The 17,712-nt window shown below is 50.1% G+C and overlaps 1 protein-coding gene across 4 annotated transcripts in view; it reads right to left on the bottom strand.

Annotated features, from left to right (window-relative positions):
• Window positions 1-17,712, bottom strand: part of LPIN2 (lipin 2) — an 819,298-nt gene that overhangs the window by 202,885 nt on the left and 598,701 nt on the right. For all 4 annotated transcript variants that reach the window (XM_069620856.1, XM_069620855.1, XM_069620857.1 and 1 more), the window contains one exon: window positions 14,515-14,663. In XM_069620856.1, coding sequence (XP_069476957.1) covers window positions 14,515-14,663 — 149 coding nt within the window. The remainder of the gene's footprint in view (window positions 1-14,514; window positions 14,664-17,712) is intronic.

The following is a 17,712-nucleotide window of genomic DNA, read 5'->3' as shown; positions in this document are numbered from 1 at the left end:
CCTTCAGGAGTGGCCGGTGAGCTCTTCGCGCAACGCCGATCGCTGGAAGGACCCGGCCGCCTCAGCTGAGCCCCTACTGGGAGTCTAGGGGAACCAGGTATGAACAGGTAGGTTGCTGCAGCAGATTCATATAAGGGCAATGTTCGCTGTCGGGGCCGCAGTGCAGCTGGTGTGTGGGCCTGCGTTGTGTTTTCACATGACGTAGGGTGGCAGGCAAGGACCAGCTGTGCTGACCAGCGCCCACGGGGGGCCAGCCTAGTATCCGAGTGGCAGTGACCAGCCAAGTAGCAACTTAGCAGGTATACTTGTAGGGCAACAGAGGTGACAGCTGGCCGGGCTGAAATGCATGGATGGGGCCCAGGTGGCGGTCGTAGGGCCTGATTATTGAGCGTTGCTACGGCTTGAGGAGGAGCAGGGTGGTCTGCAGCTCAGTGTTCGTCCAGGCAACACGGCGGGAGCGTGATGTTATGGGGCAGTCGGTGGGTGCCCCACGGCAAGCTACAAATGCAGTGTTCACTGATCTTCGCGGGTGCACCCGCGGCCGGCTCCAGCCAGCGAGGTGCAGGTACACGTAGCATGGGATCAGCCCACACAGCAGCCACAGCCCGAGGCTCGGGCAACGTCTTTATCCTGCCCGGGCAGAGAGGGTAGAGCAGGAGCCGTGTCCCACAAGCAGCAGGGGAGCAGGTGAGAGGCGGTGATCCCCCCTGCCAGTCCCCGTTGTGGGGGGCTCACGTACGTCTTGCGTGCCAGGGAAAAGCAGGCAGGGGCCAGCCAGCCACCGCCAGCCATGGCACCCTGCCACGGTGTCTCCACCCACGCCCGCTTACTTGGGTCTTGCTGGTCCAGTTGCCGCCCACGGGGGCACAGGCCAGCCAATGCGGGTCTGCTTCCAGGACACGCCACACATAGCGGCCCGTGCCGCTCACAACGGGCCGCTCAGGCAAGGGTGCTCCCGCCGCGTGTTCCACGCCAGATCCAGGCCCCCAAGCGCCGCACCAAGCACAGCCCACCAGGCAGGCGACGACAGCCCCAGACACCTCAGATGAGGTACGCCCGCATCGGGGGGGGAAGGGGGTCCGCACACATCGGTAGATCTCACCAGGGGCTGGCGTAGGGCCGGGACCACACAGCCCATGCGGGCAGGCCAAAGCTGGATCAGCCGTCCGCAGGCGCCAGCGGCTGTATCTCGGTCTTGGGGCTTTGGTTTTTCCTCGAGACCGGAGATGAATATCACCCTGCGCCCAAAGCAATGTCTGTCAGCAAATTTAGAGCTCCACCATTAGGGATTCCGCCGTTGTTCTTGGATGTTCATCGGTAACACACGGAGCTTCAATGATAGGCAGCCATTTTGCAGGAATTTGAACTTTGGGATGTAATGCCCCCGTTGGAGTGCGACCAAGACCGATTTGCATATGTTGTCACTACTTCAGTGGCAAAGGCACGCTAAAGAATCAGGGAATGGAAGGCTTTCATAGTAATTTCCTGTGGTTGTGACTAAATCAAAGCTTTGCAACCATCACTACTTAGTTGTTTTGTTGCAATGCAAGAGGTGGGCCAGGTGGTGAACGGGTAATGTGAATATATACCTGGAACAGGAATGGACTTTGGCTTTGCCATAGCTTGTTCACACAAGCACTCCGAAACTTGGGAACATGTTTTTAGTTAGATTAACTTGTCCCCGGACACCTGGAACTGTTCACTGGACCCCAGAGACCCTAACTTGATTTATTCCAGCTTCAAAGAACAGTGTAAGTTTGGTGAACATTTGGGCATCAGGCCCCAGATAACTGAGGGTTGGACATCTGAAGTTAAGGATTATTCTTTGTGGACCATTAGTGCACAAACAAATCTGTACCTTTCTTTTCAGGGGTTTGATCTGTATTTTGCCCTAAACCAGGAACTGTATATATGTATAGTTGTGTGATAGTATTACATGTAAGTAGTCATTTTTCACTTTGTGTTTTGGCCATAAGTAAAGACATATTTTTATACCCAATTGTCCAAGTGTGATCTTTAACTGCTACACTGTGTGTACTCATTGATGACCCCTTACAAGCTCACCACCTCTTGAGATTTAGCGTGAACCTCTTGTCACTGCTACCTTGAACTGGTTTGGTTACAGCTCACAGAGTTGTCCCCGTCACAATATCAGTTGGCCTTCTATACATCTGTCCCTCAGGCCAGAGTATAGAAAATCATTTCTAACACTAGTCATGGGGAGTAAAACCAACAGTTACTTTTAGAATACTTTACAGTAAGTCAAGGATAGTAGACCCTGTCAGTCATGCAGTGACACACAGTTAAGAATCACTTATTAAATCAACCCTGTTACCAGGATACTTTTCTGAATAGTGAAACACACATTCAAGGAACAGTATACACCTATACTACATTCAGGATAACACAGTTATACCAGGTGAGTAAAACCTTTTGGTATAATATACAATTAGTTGCTTTTCAGCTCAGTGGAACACAGACAAAGGTAAGCAATAATTTAGGATTGCACCACGCAGACCAAAGTCATCTACACCTACAGAACACTTTTAAATAATGGCACACAGCTTGTCTTGGCAGGTACAACCAAAGGATGTAAAATACTATTACAGTTGCTTTTCAGATCAGTGGAACACAGACTACGGTAAGCAATAACTCTAATTTACTTTAGGAGAGAAAAAAGCAGACCATGGTACCTATAGTACACTTATTAAGAATTGCACACAGCTATTCGAGGTAAGTAAAACCTAAGGGTGTAATATACTATTACAGTTGCTTTTCAGTTCAGTGGAACACAGACTAAGGTAAGCAATAACTTCTTACACGTATTAAAAATGGCACACATCTATTCAAGGCAGGTAAAAACAAACTTATCAGCAGGTCAGGGGAAGCAAGACCCAGTTGGTCTACTTTTACATGTATATCCTAAAAGACATAGTAAAGTGAATGCCAACAGCATTACTTTTGGAAAAGAGGCACAATAAAGTCACAGGTTAGTAAAATAACCTTACAAATACTTTTCAGAATGGCAGAACACATTCAAGGTAAGAACCTTTTAACTGCTCACTCCCAGAGTTCCATTTACCAACCAACTCTTTTACAAGTAAGTAACTTTTAAAGACTTGTTATACTTTTCAAGGAAGAATCCTTTTCTTATCCAGTCCTTCCCTAATCTATTGCATGAGTTCATTCAGAGGCAGAAGAGGGACCCTAGTGGTCTAGGTGGCAGCTGTAGGCAGGGTGAGATAGGGTTCAGTTGCAGGAAAAGTTCAGAGTTCCTGAGGAAGTCTCTTCAAAACAAGTAAGTAGTTCACTTTTGAGTTAGTTATGGTCCAGGGGATTCTAAGAAGAGACACTAGGAGGATTCCAGCAGTGGGCCTGGGTGAACTGGATGAGAGGACTCCCAATCACAGGAAACACCCAAAAAGCTTTACAGAAATCACAAAGTTAATACCCCAGCCAACACATTACCTCAGCGCAGAAGAGTTTCGGTAGGAAGACTTCATGATCTGCAGGTAAAAACCCAATCGATGTATTGCTTAGTTGTGAAGATTGAAGACAGGACTCTGGAAGGGATTTTGCAGCAGGGATCAACGTGGAAGACTGCAGGCAAGAGTTTCTTCATGGCTGGATGCAGCTATGTGGTTTTGGCGCCCTTTCAGGAGCCAGACGAAGACTGAATATCGCTGGAAGGATTCCCGTCGCTAATCTGGTCCAGCACTCGGGTGGGGGGACTTCAATAACTTGATTCGTGTCTCTGGAGGTCTAGCAGGATTGCACCAAAGTTTCAGCTCGATTCGGGGGTTCGGAAGACTGTTCACCGCACAACGGCTCTAGGTCCCAGGGTATTAGTGTATTGCAGCCCGGCAAGGTCGCAGCACATAGTGGGATGGCTCAAAATGGAGGTCTTCTTAAGTCTAGTGGATCTCACCAGGCTCTCATCGGGGTCGTCATTTCAGAGTCCCCAGGTCGCTTTGAAGGAAAAGTGACAGCAGGCTCTGGTTACACAGCAGGCTCTCCGGTCACTGGGAATCATCTCAGCCACTGTTTCTTCATCTTACTCTTCGGATTCAGGTCCAGTGGTCTACTACCTCTTCAGCTTCCAGGAAAGAACTTTTATGCAGGAACACACCCAATCAAACAGGCATGCAACATTCAATCCTGGGGGGTTGGCAGTCCTTTCAGGACAGCCAGTCGCCCAGTTGTAACTGGACTCTCACAGGCAGGCCGGAAGACAAAGAGGTGCGTAGGTTTGGACTACTCCCTCGCTTCCTGCCTTCACAAACACTCTGGAGCTGGGCAGGCTGGACCTAGATGTCCCGCCGAAGATAAAATCCACACAAAGGACTTTCGCACCCTGGAGGTCAGGGAAGATCCAAGAAGGGACAAGAAGCACTAAAATGGCAAAAAAGACAACAGGGGCCATCATGGTAAAATGGGCACTTTACCGCAGGTGCGACAACAGCCTGCGATGAAGGTGCACCACATTTGTAAAAAGGTCCACTGCCACCAGCAATTGAAGGTAAGTTTGTCCCTGTAACAGAATGTTACAGTGCTAGTGAGAAAATGGGATACATTGCATCTCCCCAGCACTCCACATAAGGTGTGGTGTGCTGGTTTCACCTATCAAAATGTAGAAGGGATAGAAATATCCTTTCTACCCTTGGGAACTGTAGTTCTCACAAGGTTAACCAGAGAAAGTAAAAGGGGAGCCCAAAGGGCAACCCTGTAACAATAAAAAGGTATACACCAAACAGGTGTCAAAAGGAATACAATTAAAAGGACACTATGGAGAGTCTTAAAAATGACACTCATAAAAAGAGTAAAGGACTGAGTGTGGAAAAAGGTTCCCTCTCACTGAGGTATAGGGAAAAATCATCCACCAGTTCAGCTAAATGTTCAAGTGAGGAAGATTTAGCACTAAAGTTAAAATCTTACCTAACACAAGTGTATTGCTAATGGTTGTCCTATATGGTGAAACTCAAATTGGCAGTGCTATTTTAGAATAGGAATGTGGAATAGGCATCCTGTAGATCCCTGGCTAATGGGCAGAGAGAGTTTGCGGCTATGTTAACACATGAAAGGCTTCCACTAAAAGATACTAATTAAGATTGCAAAGGTCCAGAATTGTTCCTGCAGCCCCAACATTTTATGAGGGTGGGGAGGGGGGGGGTAAAGAAGGAGCAGGAGTACAATCAAAATCCCTGCCTCTGATTCTCCCATCAAGTGAAGACAAAGGACTTCTTGCAGAATATTTAGACATACTTATGCAGTTTTGGATATGATACAGGGTGGGTAGTTGGAAGGGCAATGGAGAAGATCAGACCAATGGTGCTTAGAATCCACTGGTCTGGAGTCAATTGTTCCCATTAAGAGAGGAAATGAGGAAGACTCCCTGCTGCCGGGAAAGCATTATTTTTTATGGCAATTGAACAACAAAGTATGCTTCCCTTGAGGAATGTCTAATAGAGATTTGGGGATACTGTGTATATGACTGTGCAGAAAGAGTCACATCGTCTTAGTAAGATGAAACAGTTACTCCTCATAGTTCCTACCATACTCCTAGTCTCAGTCTTTTTCCTTTCCGCTATACTGATGGGTGTCTGTTGCACGGGGGCAGGAGCCTTTTTGCACTGCGAAACTAACTTTCCATTCAATTTTGAAGCATGCAAAGACATGCCTGTGCATGCCATCCCATACATACTCCTTCCACCAGCATTTGTTCACTGTGGAGATTTCACAGGGAGAGGGGGTTGGAGGTGGATTGTATGGAGATAAGGGGATTATGGAGACTACAGTGGGTAACTGTTTCTTACTCCTAACAACACTTCCCCTTTCCCCCATTCTGATGGGATATTTCAAAGTCAGAAACATTAGGGAGTAGGAGATCTAATAATCTAATAATCAAATGATTTGCAAACAGCTCACATCTGTTTTGGAGTTAAAATCTAGATAATATTGCCACCAGAAGGCAGAGGGAGTGATCAAATGGCAGCCTTACTGATAACGTCTCAGGGGAAATTGTGCTGAAAGGCCACATCCATAGCCTTATTTCTGATGGCATGAGCATGCAGGCCTTTTGGTGGGGTGCACCTTTGCAGGAGACAGCCATTGTTTACACCCAAAATCAACCACTTGGCAATAGGTAGCTTTGGAAGCATGTGTACCAGGGGTCTGGCCCCAAAAGTAAAAAAAAGCCAGATGAATTTTTAAAACCACTTTGTTTCTGTAGGAACATGTATGGCTCAGAAGCAAAAAGAGCTTGTATCTCATGGGCCCTCTGCACAGATACAAGAGCCACTAAAGGGGCATTCTTCGAGGAAAAACCTCAACTATGTAGAGGCCAAAGGCTCATAGGGTTTATGGACAGGGAAGCCAAGGCAAGGTTAGGGTCCCGTACAAGGTGAGGCCTTTTAATGAGAGGGTAAAGCCTTGTCAGCATCTCCAAATGCCTGCAAACTGGGAATGAGGAGGAAAGGGAGGCATCTTGTGTGATGCGGTATGCCCCAACAGCCACTAAGTAGGATTTCATTGAGATATCTGACAAAGCCAAATGAGAGACAAAGGACAACACATCATTGAACAAGCAAGTAAAGGCTGGATGTGGTTGCCCAGAGACCAGTGATAGAATCTGACCCATTACTGAACAAACTTCTTCACACAACGAGGAGGAGAACTGATGAACATGTCCTTTCACTGACTTGGCCTAAGTGGCATAGAGTGCAAGCCCAAGGCTGAACAAGACCGCAGGTATCCCACTAATGGCTGGATTTTAGACACTTGAGGCAATAACAGTGGTGCACCACGTAAGGAAGCTCTTGACAAAGGGGGTGCAGGAACAAAATCCAGTTATCACTGGCATGCAGGGGGGGGGATCAGGGAGTTGGCGTTAATCCCAATTACGAGAAAAAAAACTGTTAGGGTAGCTAGGTATGACAAAAACAAAAAAAAAGAATACATTCAATGCTGGTACAAGGTATCCACTCCTGTCAAGCAGTAAAAAGGACAGACTGGCGAGGTCAGTGGGAGGAGTCAACATGAGCAGACACACTTGCATGCTTCAAATTAAAAGGGGACGTTTATTTGTGGAGCAAAAAGGGCTCCAGTCCCATCCGTGTGTGATGGACTCCCCTTCAGTAGGGAGGAAAGGGGCAGAGCATAGGATTATAACCCATTTCCACTGAGTCACACATGCTACAGCACCACCTGGTAGCCAGCCCTGAAAGCTTGCCTCCAGTTCACAGCTATTGAGCAATGTGTTGTGTGTATGCAAACAATCTCAAAAGATCGCTTTTTCTCTGTCTTGTAGGACAGCATAGCTTTATCACCCCACGATAGACCACTCTCAAAGAGGCAGACAACTACATAAATGTTTCACATTCATTAGCCTTCATCAGTGGGGGATAGCCCAACATCCTTATATTTGCCGCATTCAGATATGTTTAGCAAACACTATCAATGTTATGTTGGATGCAAAAAGCATGAAAGGAACAAGTTACTTACCTGTAACTGTTGTTCTCCAGCATGGGTCTGGCATGGATTCACATGCTCATGAATATTCCCCGTCAGGCTGGGAATCCTCGGTAAAGAAAAATCAGTATCAGTTTCGTTTCTGATCTGTCTTTCGTAGTAGTAACCAATCACTGATCTCTGCGTCATACTGACCACAGCCAATGACTGCCATCTCCCTAAGCCCCGCCTCTGGCAGCTATCTTCAGATTTGGTAGCACGTGAAGTGGCAGTATGACCACGTGAAGAGCCACAGAGGGGTAGGCGGGAGGGTTCGCATGTGAATCCATGCCAGACCCATGCTGGAGAACAACAGTTACAGGTAAGTAACTTGTTCCTTCTCCAGCCTGGGGTCTGGCATGGATTCACATGCTCATGAATATAAGAATACATAGCAGTACACACATGCACAACCACGGGAGGTGGCAAAAGGCTCAACATTAAGCAATACAACAACTCAACATTAAGCATCTCTTACCTCCTCACCAGGCTCACCTTAAGCGAACAGGTTGCGCAGCACTGCTTGGCCGACCCTGGACTCCTCCCTGGAATCCCGATCGACGCAGTAGAATCTTGTGAAGGTGTGCGTCGACCTCCACGTAGCAGCCCTGCAGATGTCCAGCAGGGGCACACCAGATAGGAACGCCGTAGTAGCAGCGATCGCTCTGGTCGAATGGGCTTCCTGGCGACCTGGCAGCGGTCGGTTAGCCAACCGGTGGCAGTGCATGATGCAGCCGGATAGCCATCTGGAAATGGAAGACTTCGAGAGAGCCTTCCCTTGATTCACAGGTCCAAAGTTCACAAACAGCTGTGATGTCCTCCGAAAACTCTTTGTGCGGTCCACGTAGAACTTCAGCGCTCTAGCCACATCCAGCGAGTGCAAAGTCCTGTCGGCCGGCGACGAAGGAGACGGGAAGAAAACAGATAACACCAGGGGCTCGTTAAGATGGAAGTCCGACGGCACCTTGGGCATAAAGGAGGGGTGTGTCCTAAGCACCACCCTCGAGGCATGGAAAGTCAAGTACGGTGCTTTGCAGGATAGGGCCTGGATCTCTCCCACTCATCGTGCGGAGGTAATGGCCACCAGGAATGCAGTCTTCCACGACACAAACCTCATCGGTGCGGAGTGCATCGGCTCGAATGGGGGCCCCTTGTGCCTGGTCAGCACCACGTTAAGTTCCCACGCCGGGGCCTTCACCGGCGGGAATGACTGGAACAGTCCTTTCATAAACTCTTTTACCAGTCGATGGGACCACAGGGACGTCCGTCCTGTGGTTCTGGTATATCTGGAGATTGCCGCCAGATGAATCCTAATGGAGGCATGGGCTAGCCCAGCCTTTGCCAGTGATAGCAGGTACGGCAGCACTTGAGGGGTCGTAATCCATAGGGGGTTGATCTTCTGTGCTCGGCACCAGATAGAGAACCTCTTCCACTTGTGACTGTAGCATTTGAGAGTCGAGGACGCCCTGGCCTTTGCAAGAACCTCTCTGCAGTCGGCCGGTATATCGTACCCTCCAAACTCTAGTGCTGCAGGAGCCAAGCCTGCAGGTTCAGCGACGCCGGGTCGTGGTGGAAGATGGCGCCTCCTTCTCTGGAGAGAAGATCCGCGTCTGCCGACAGCTTGATGGGTGGGGACGTTGACAAGTCCAGAAGGTCCGGGAACCAGATCTGCCTTGGCCACGCCAGTGCGACGAGGATCATCCTGCACCGGGACCTCTTGAGCTGGTTGATGAGTCGAAGCAGCAACGGCAACGGAGGGAACGCATACAGGTATAGGCCGTCCCAGGGGAACGAGAACGCATCGCCCATGCTTCTCGGCTGGGGGAACCTGCTGGCGAACCTCTGGCACTTCGAGTTCGTCACTGTTGCGAACAAGTCGATTTGGGGTTTGCCCCATCGTCGGAAGAGTTGATCCACCTGATCCTGGTGCAGCTCCCACTCGTGACACGCGCGCAGGTCCCTGCTGAGCGAGTCGGCGATGGTGTTTCTTTCTCCTGCCAGGTCGAAGGGAACCAGGAACATCCCCTGGGCGACCGCCCAGTGCCACAGGTCCTGTGCATCCTTGGATAGGGCTGGGGATCTGATGCCTCCCTGCTTCCGTATGTAAAACATTGTCGTGGTGTTGTCCGTGAAGATCTGCACCACCTTGCCCTTGAGCGACGGGAGGAACGATTTGAGAGCCCAGAACACGCCTCGGAGTTCCAGGATGTTGATGTGCAGGAGCTTCTCCTCCGGGAGCCAGAAGCCTCTTGCGTGGAGATCTCCGGTGTGGGTGCCCCAACCCTCCAGGGAAGCGTCCGTCGTCGCCGGCGTCTGAAAGTCCTTGCCCGCAGTAAGGTGCGCTCGAACGCCCCACCACTGAATCGCCCGCCGGAACACCTCGTTGAGGGGGACCTTGTCTTCGAAGGTGCCCGTCGCCTGCATCCAATGAGCGTCGAGAAATTCTTGAAGAGGGCGCATCCGTAGCCTGCAGAGGCGCACCAGGTAGATGCAAGAGGACATCATCCCCAGGAGGGACTTGATGGACCTCACCCTGGCCACGTCCGTGGCTAGCAGGCGCTGCACTTTGCCCAGAATGGTCCTCGTCTGTTCTGCCAGGCGCCTCACTGTATCGAGCTTCGCTCCCAGAAACAGGGCTACATGTGACGGCACCAGGTGGGACTTTGGGTAATTTATTGCAAATCCCAGGTCTGTGAGTAGCTGGACGGTCCTCGCAGTGTGTTCGACGGCGAGTTCCCTCGTCCTTGAGCGGATGAGCCAGTCGTCCAGGTAGGGGTAGACGTGAATCCCCTGCAGGCGCAGCCGCGCCGCCACAGGTGCTAGGTACTTGGTAATGGCCCTGGGGGCCGACTTCAATCCAAACGGCAGTGCTCTGAATTGGTAATGGCGTCCCTGGACGACGAACCTGAGGAACTTTCGGTGACTTTTGAGGATGGGAACATGGAAGTATCCATCCTCCAGGTCCAACGACGATAGAAAGTCGCCTTCCTCCAGCTGTCCCAGCATGTGCTGGAGGGTGACCATCCTGAACTTTTCTGACCTGATGTATTTGTTCAAACGAAGAAGGTTCAGGATGGGGCACCAGCCGCCCGTCTTCTTCCTGACGAGGAAGTATCTTGAATACACCCCAGAGCCCCGGAGCCTCTTCGGGACGAGCTCGATGGCGCCTTTCCTGAGCATCGCCCGTACTTCCAACAGCAGTTGCGGGACGTGATTTTCCTTCCTGGCCACAGGTGGAACGTGAGGGCACTTCTTCAGGAATTCGATAAAGTGTCCTCTTGCCAGGGTATCCAGCACCCAACGGTCGGTGGAGATGGACTTCCACACGCCGACGAAATTCGTCAGCCGGCCACCCACCGGGGTGCTTCGGTGGGGGCCCGAGGCCACGGCCGGTTCAGTCCTGCTTGGAGGTGGTGGTCTTGCCGCCCTGGCCACCTTGCCGACGGCGGCGAGGCGCTCCCTGCTTGCCGCGACCCCTGTAGGCCTCCTGAGACGAGGAGCGTGCCGCTTGGCGGTAGGACGACGAGCCACCGCTGGATCCCTTGGACGCCCCTTGTCTGCCTCCGGAGCTCTGAAAGGGCCGTCGTTGCTGAAGGGCTCCGAGGGTGCGGGCCGTCTCCAGGTCAGTCTTTATGGCTTGGAGGGATTCGTCCACCGCCTTTCCGAACAAGTTGCTGCCGTCGAACGGCATGTCCAACACCCTGTTCTGGACGTCCTGACGGAAGTCGGTCGCCCGGAGCCAACCCCGTCATCGTAGGCAAACTCCGTTGCCCAGCTGGCGGAACCCGGTATCGGCAATATCGGTTGCCACCATTATGGCGTGGTCCGACGCCACCTCGCCTTCTTGAAGTATTTCCAGGGCCTCGGACCTCTTGTCGTCCGGTAGGAGGTCCAATATGGGGGCCATCTTAAACCAGAGCTCCCTGTCGTAACGGGCCACGATCGCCAGGACGTTGGCCGCTTTGATCGTCGTCGCCGCCGACGAAATGACCCATCGCCCCATGGCGTCCAACTTCCTTCCCTCGCCGTCCGGAGAGGAATTCGACGTTGTGGCTCCTGACCCCGCCGCTTTCTTCTTCGCAGCCGCCGAGACGACCGAGTCTGGCGTTGGGCTGGGCCCTGAGGCACAGGGGAGCGGTCTCGGGGACCCGGTACTTCTTCTCGTACCGGTCCCGTTTGGCTGGTGCCTTGGAGGGGTTCTTGAGTACCGACAGGCCCTCCTCCCAGATGTCATCGATTAGAGGCACTGCGATGACAGTCTTCCTCTTGGCCTCCCGGCGCTGATAGAGGAAACCTTCCTTTTTCTGCTCCTCCGGGCAGAGCTGGAACAATTCGGACGCCCTGGCGATCATGGCGTGGAATGAGCCAATCTCGTCGGGCGGAGAGGCCCGTGCGACGGGAGACCCGTTCCGTCGTCGCCGCCCTCAGAACCCGTCGTCGAGCCCACCGCACCGTCATCAACCGACTCGTGGGAGGATGAGGAGGGGACTGCAGGCCTTACGGGGGCGAGTGGAGGAGAGGGTTGGGTCCTCCGTCGTTTGTTCTGAGGACTTCCCAACGGGCCAGGTTGCGGGTCCTCCGGCCTGGGCCGTGGTAATCTCGTCCTTATCTCAGAGCATAAGGACTGGATCGCAAACAAAATGGCCGCCGAGCTATCCTGAGGCCTAGGTTCCGGCTGCGCCGGAAGGGAAGGCTGCTCTTCCTCGCCATCGTCATCTTCCTCGGTTATCTCCCGAGGATCTTCCTTGCGGGATCGAACCTTCTCGAATTGGACTTCGAGATTCCTCACGTCCTCGGTCAGTTCCCCCTCCGAGGCTGACTCCGAGCTCGAGGAGGCTACCGTGCCCCCCCTCACTTCTTCCATCATGGAGGCCATGACGATGGGCTGAAAAGAGGATTGCCTCCTTGGCGGCAGGGAAACTCTAGTCCCGGAGGCAGTCTCTGCTGGCAGGGTCTCTGCCGGCTTTGCCAGAGTCGCCGCGGTCGCCTCGATAGAGGCCTTTGCCTGCTGGGTAGGGGCCTTCACCACCTTAGGTGCGTCCTGGGCCTTCTCCTTAGGGGGAGGGGCGACGCATCGCTCCCCCTCTCCCGAGATCAGACAAGGCTTCTCCCGAAGCCTACCCGGGGTCTCGGACTTCCTCTTCCCCGAACCGGAGCGCTGGCTCGTGGTTGACGGTACCGGGGAAGGTGCGCCCTGCCTGGCGACCGAAGAGCCCGACCTTTCGGTGCTCCCGGAGCCAGCGGACTCGCGGCACTTGGCCTGGTGCTGGGCCCCTGTCGCCGGGGCGCCCGCACAGGATTTAGAAGCCCGCTCAGACCCTTTCTTCTTCTTCTCACCCGTTGAGCCCTTCTCCAACCAGCTGGCGAGACGGGATCGACGGTCCCTCATGGTCCGCTCCGACAAGTTCTTGCAGAACTGGCAGTCCTTCTTTACATGAGTCTTGTCCCCATGAAGACAGTAGAGGCATTGCGAATGTTCGTCCTCCTTAACCACATTCTGCAGCCCGCATCCAGGGCAGCTGCAAAACAGCTTGGGTCCGGGTGACAAACTCGCGTCCTGGGCCATCTCGAAGTAGGCCGCAAATGTTCTGGAATCCTCCAAAAGGTTGATTCGACAAAATCTTCACCCTTGAGGGGCGTAGGAAAATCCCACAACGGGTACCCGTTAACGGAAGTAGAAACGGTGGAGCTTGAGGCTCGATTAACCGAAAAATGTGAAAATTCACCTGAAAAAGCGCGAAACACGCAGCAAAAGCTCGAGAGCTAAGCACGAGGATTCCCAACACTTGAACGTGCGGTAAAAATCTGAAGATGGCTGCCAGAGGCGGGGCTTAGGGAGATGGCAGTCATTGGCTGTGGTCAGTATGACGCAGAGATCAGTGATTGGTTACTACTACGAAAGACAGATCAGAAACGAAACTGATACTGATTTTTCTTTACCGAGGATTCCCAGCCTGACGACAGGGAATATTCATGAGCATGTGAATCCATGCCAGACCCCATGCTGGAGAACAAATTGTACTAAAGTGTGGGAGTAGAACAGGTAATTTCAGCTAAGCCACATGTGTCACAGCCCCACCCAGTAGCCAGCCATGGTCTCTAGAGAACTGTCTTATAGGGTTGCACTGTTTTAAGTATTTACATTATGAAATATATTTTACACTTCATGTTTGGCATGAATCTGTGCTCAGCTGAACAGTTTGGTTTTGAAGCTACACATGGTTGCCGCTGTTTGAAGGAGTGGGTAAACCCCTAGTTTAGGCTAATAGGAACGCTTTTCCTTATAGGAAATTGTACTGTCCCATTCTTTGAGGGCCATAGAATATTTACTGCCAGATTATTTTTGTTGTCTTTTTGACTCTTTCTGACAAAGGAAGTGCTTTGTTCACTACTCTACTTGCCAGTACAACTCATTTCTTTGAACAACATTGACTAGATCATGCGGCTATCGGTGCAGGGGGGCCTGTCCCCCACTGTACCTTTCTATATAGCATAACTGGTTCCTATGTCCACTAGTGCCATGTGACCCTGTCCCCATTTTGTTTAACAAAGTCATTTACTTGCAAGTTTTCGTAATCTTCATATTGGTTCATCAGGCATGGGAAGAATGAAGCTCTTGAAATAGCAGAATAGCTTAAGGATTAATCTCCCTTCAGGCCTCTAAAAACCCAAGACCTTTGGGAAGTATTTTAAAGCCACTGCTGATAAACCACTCTGATGTCCAGTAAGCCTACCTACACAGTTAACCACCTAGAATTCACAACCCTGGCCAAGTACTTTAAAAATATAGGCTTTTGACCATTTCTCTCTTCCCACTGGGAGCCGCAACAATGCTGCAAGGCTGTCCCCACCCATCACATCTATTCCCCCAGCCATTCCACTAGCATTCGGACAGTCCATACATGGCATAGATAGCACATACCCAACACAGCAATTCAGGCAGAGACTTGGCTGGTGATAACATGTATTAATTGTCACCCAACACCGGGCTGTCATGTCATGACTTACTTGGTAATTGTGCCATCAATGTCTGAAATAATGATTTTGTCATTCCAGTTCCACAAGTATATTGTCCCCAAACAGCGGCAGGTTCCTTGATACTGGGTGGTAATACTGAATACAACATCATTTGGACCATCTTTCAGCTTTAATTTTTCCTGTGAGAAAGACAAACATGAGAATAGTTTCAAACAAGCCTAGAGAATACATGCGAGAGGTTGACAAATGGTTTCCTACTGAAGGGTGCACACATTGAGTGGTTTAGGGGTTCTTTCCATTTAGCACACAGCATCAACATTTTCAGGCACAGGACAGATGTATATACGGAAGTGAAATGGTTCTCTTCCATTAGCATTGACCACTGTTATAAGTCACTAATTAAATGAGATCTGTCATTAAAGTTGCATTTTAGAATGTTGACTATACAATGAAAGCTGCATCGTTCACTGTGTGTGGCAACGAATGCAACAAAATAAAGCGTGTTCACACTGCCGCGTCCTGCACTGGAATGTTTCCATGTACACTCATGCATCCCTCTGTGTGTCGAGGGCGGCCAATCCTTCCTAAAAAATGACCTTAGTTCCTAGATGTTTTTTTCTGCATTTAAGGTTGCATCAAACCACAAGAGCGAGGGAAAGACTGATGTCTCTTCTGCAAACCAGGTCTGAGGGGTCCGACTTGTCTGTACAAACTGATTGCAACACAAAAGGCCATCTTCAAGGACAATAAGTCTTGGTCACAGGAAACAAAAGGCGCAAAAGCCTTGTGCATGGCAGAAGACAAATATATGTTCAGAACCCACTGAGCAACACGCAGCCTAAAAAGAGAACACATAAGTAATTCACCCATAATGTCGTTTTCCATTCTTGTTTCTTAACAAGCAAATCTTGCTCAATTTCTACAAACTTGTCCAAATGGCCTAACATAATTATTATCAGGAATTCACCAGAAATCCAGTTCCAGTTAAGAAGCATAGAAAAGACGAAATGTCCCTCAGCAAAGCCCATAAAGGATTTAATGGTCTTCCTCTTTTATTCTATTCCGTTTGAATGTTTATTTCTAGCAGAACATAAAGATATATATTCTCATCTGGCATTCACAAATGGACATAAGTTAATTTTCACATATTAATCTCAAATTCAGTTTTGGAAAGGAGGCGTGAAATACTGTGCCCACCTGTTGAATTAGAAGGCCCTGTACCTTTTTAGGAAACAGCTGTGTTCTATGACAAACACATCAGATATGAATGCAATCCATTAGATGATTTTAATTTCGTTTCAGTGTACAAATTGCAATTAAATGCAAATAGAAATGAATGCCAGAATATCCATAGCAATTGATACATGTGCCCTTTTTGCTGAGTTACTATGACTTACATAGTGCTACATACACTCGCTGTTAAATATAAGAAGGCAGCAGTAAAGACTCTGATGAACTGTGGGGGCAGGTGAAGCATCGGACCGTGTTGAAAGCGGTGTGCCATTGCCACAGGGGAAGAGCTAAAATGGCAACATTCAAATAAAGTTTGCATGGAGACTTTCAGTGGAAGTTTGTTTTTCTCTTCCTTGAACCCAGTTTAAATTGGCTGCAATAACTGGTGGCCACTGACTGATGAGGATTGAATTCAAATACAGGTTTCATGCTATACAACTCCAGACTCTAGATTCCCAGTCATGGATCTCCAATGGGAGCTTTTTTTTCCTCTGCATTCACGGAGAGCGTCCACCAAATCATTCAGCCAAAAAAGTCACCTGAAAGCACATCCCCGCCGAGGTGGGAGGAGGCCTCCCAACAAACTGTATCCCCATACGGAGGCCAAAAGCTTCTAGTGGGATTTTAGACTTCCAGTGCTCGATAAGAACCATGACTAACAATAGGAAGAATTAACTTATTGCCTCGTTCATGGACCACAGTACCCCTCGAAGTGAGAGAGTCCTACATCTCTTAAAAATATACTAAAGAATCCTCTACCCAAGATTCTGCCCTACACATGCTGACATCCCAAAAAGGGCTTGTTGATATTACAATGACCGGGGCATAACCTAGAATGTGCTGCTGTGCTTTTTAAGTGATGTCCTAAAAGGGAAATGGATAACTGCTACCCACGTGTGCTACCCAAGGGATACATTTGTGTTTTCCTGAAACATCAGACAAGCACTCAAATACTGTGATGATACTTCAGATAGTGTCACTTTTTCCCAGGGCGGAGTCCCTTTCCAAGAGGTGCAGCCGCTAACCAATAGCTCCACTAGGGGTGGTATTACACGGGAGGACCTCATGGAGAGGAACTTCCCTCCTAGGGACAAGGACGCGAATCAGGGATACAACCCCTTTTAACGCCTGACCCCATAGGGTAGTAACATCGGCCAAACCTCCTTTCCCAAGACTGAAATCTCGGAAACCATGTCTTATTGTACTGGGTCAGTGCATCTTAATGTGACAAGTACAGGGACAAAGAAAAACTTGAGAAAAACACTCCACCAGCTGTTGTCACTGGAACTGACGTTAGGCCAGGGCAGACCCTGCAATATATCAAGATGCCAGAAAAACTATGGCGGAAGAGAGATGGAGACAGAGAGAGAGAGAGACTAAGAGGAAGATGAAATTGGAAATTGAGCTAGAGGTCGAGGCTGAAGCCAAAGGAAAACTTGAGAGGCTCAAGGGAGAGACGTCAAGGGTGTGGTTCAAGCGTGTTTGCAGTAGTCAAAGCAGAAGGAGAAAGTTGAGAAGGCGTCTGGCACGGAAGCATAACACCAAACGTTATACAAGTGAAACATGGTGTCTGGTGGGCGAGAGTGAGGCTGAGAAAGCAGAGAATCGGCATAACATCCCAGCGAAACAAACGTATGTCGTTTATGGGACGCCCAGAAAGCATCCTATGAGTCAGCCGGAAACTGGCCCAACAGAAGGAAAGCGATTGAGTTTTGGTGGCATGGCCTGTAGTGTGTGGACCGTACGGCCAGACAACTGCACCCAGATCACTAACCCCGGCCTTTCGTAAAGTCGCACAGGCGGGTTTGAGATGCATCCAGAGTGGTGGTGGCTGAACGACCCATACGGAGGGGACGGGCAAGTCTGATACCGACAGAATAACAACCATCAGTACAAGGGCCAGCAAACAAGGGCCCAATGAGAGAAACACTATTGATTATCACAAGATCCCAGGCAAGGACCCAACAAGAGAAAAACTATTGATTATCCCAAGAT

The sequence above is a fragment of the Ambystoma mexicanum genome, chromosome 5q (genome assembly GCF_040938575.1).
Source record: "Ambystoma mexicanum isolate Mex_15411 chromosome 5q, UKY_AmexF1_1, whole genome shotgun sequence".
NCBI lineage: Eukaryota > Metazoa > Chordata > Amphibia > Caudata > Ambystomatidae > Ambystoma > Ambystoma mexicanum.
This window is presented reverse-complemented; position numbering and strand designations above follow the sequence as displayed.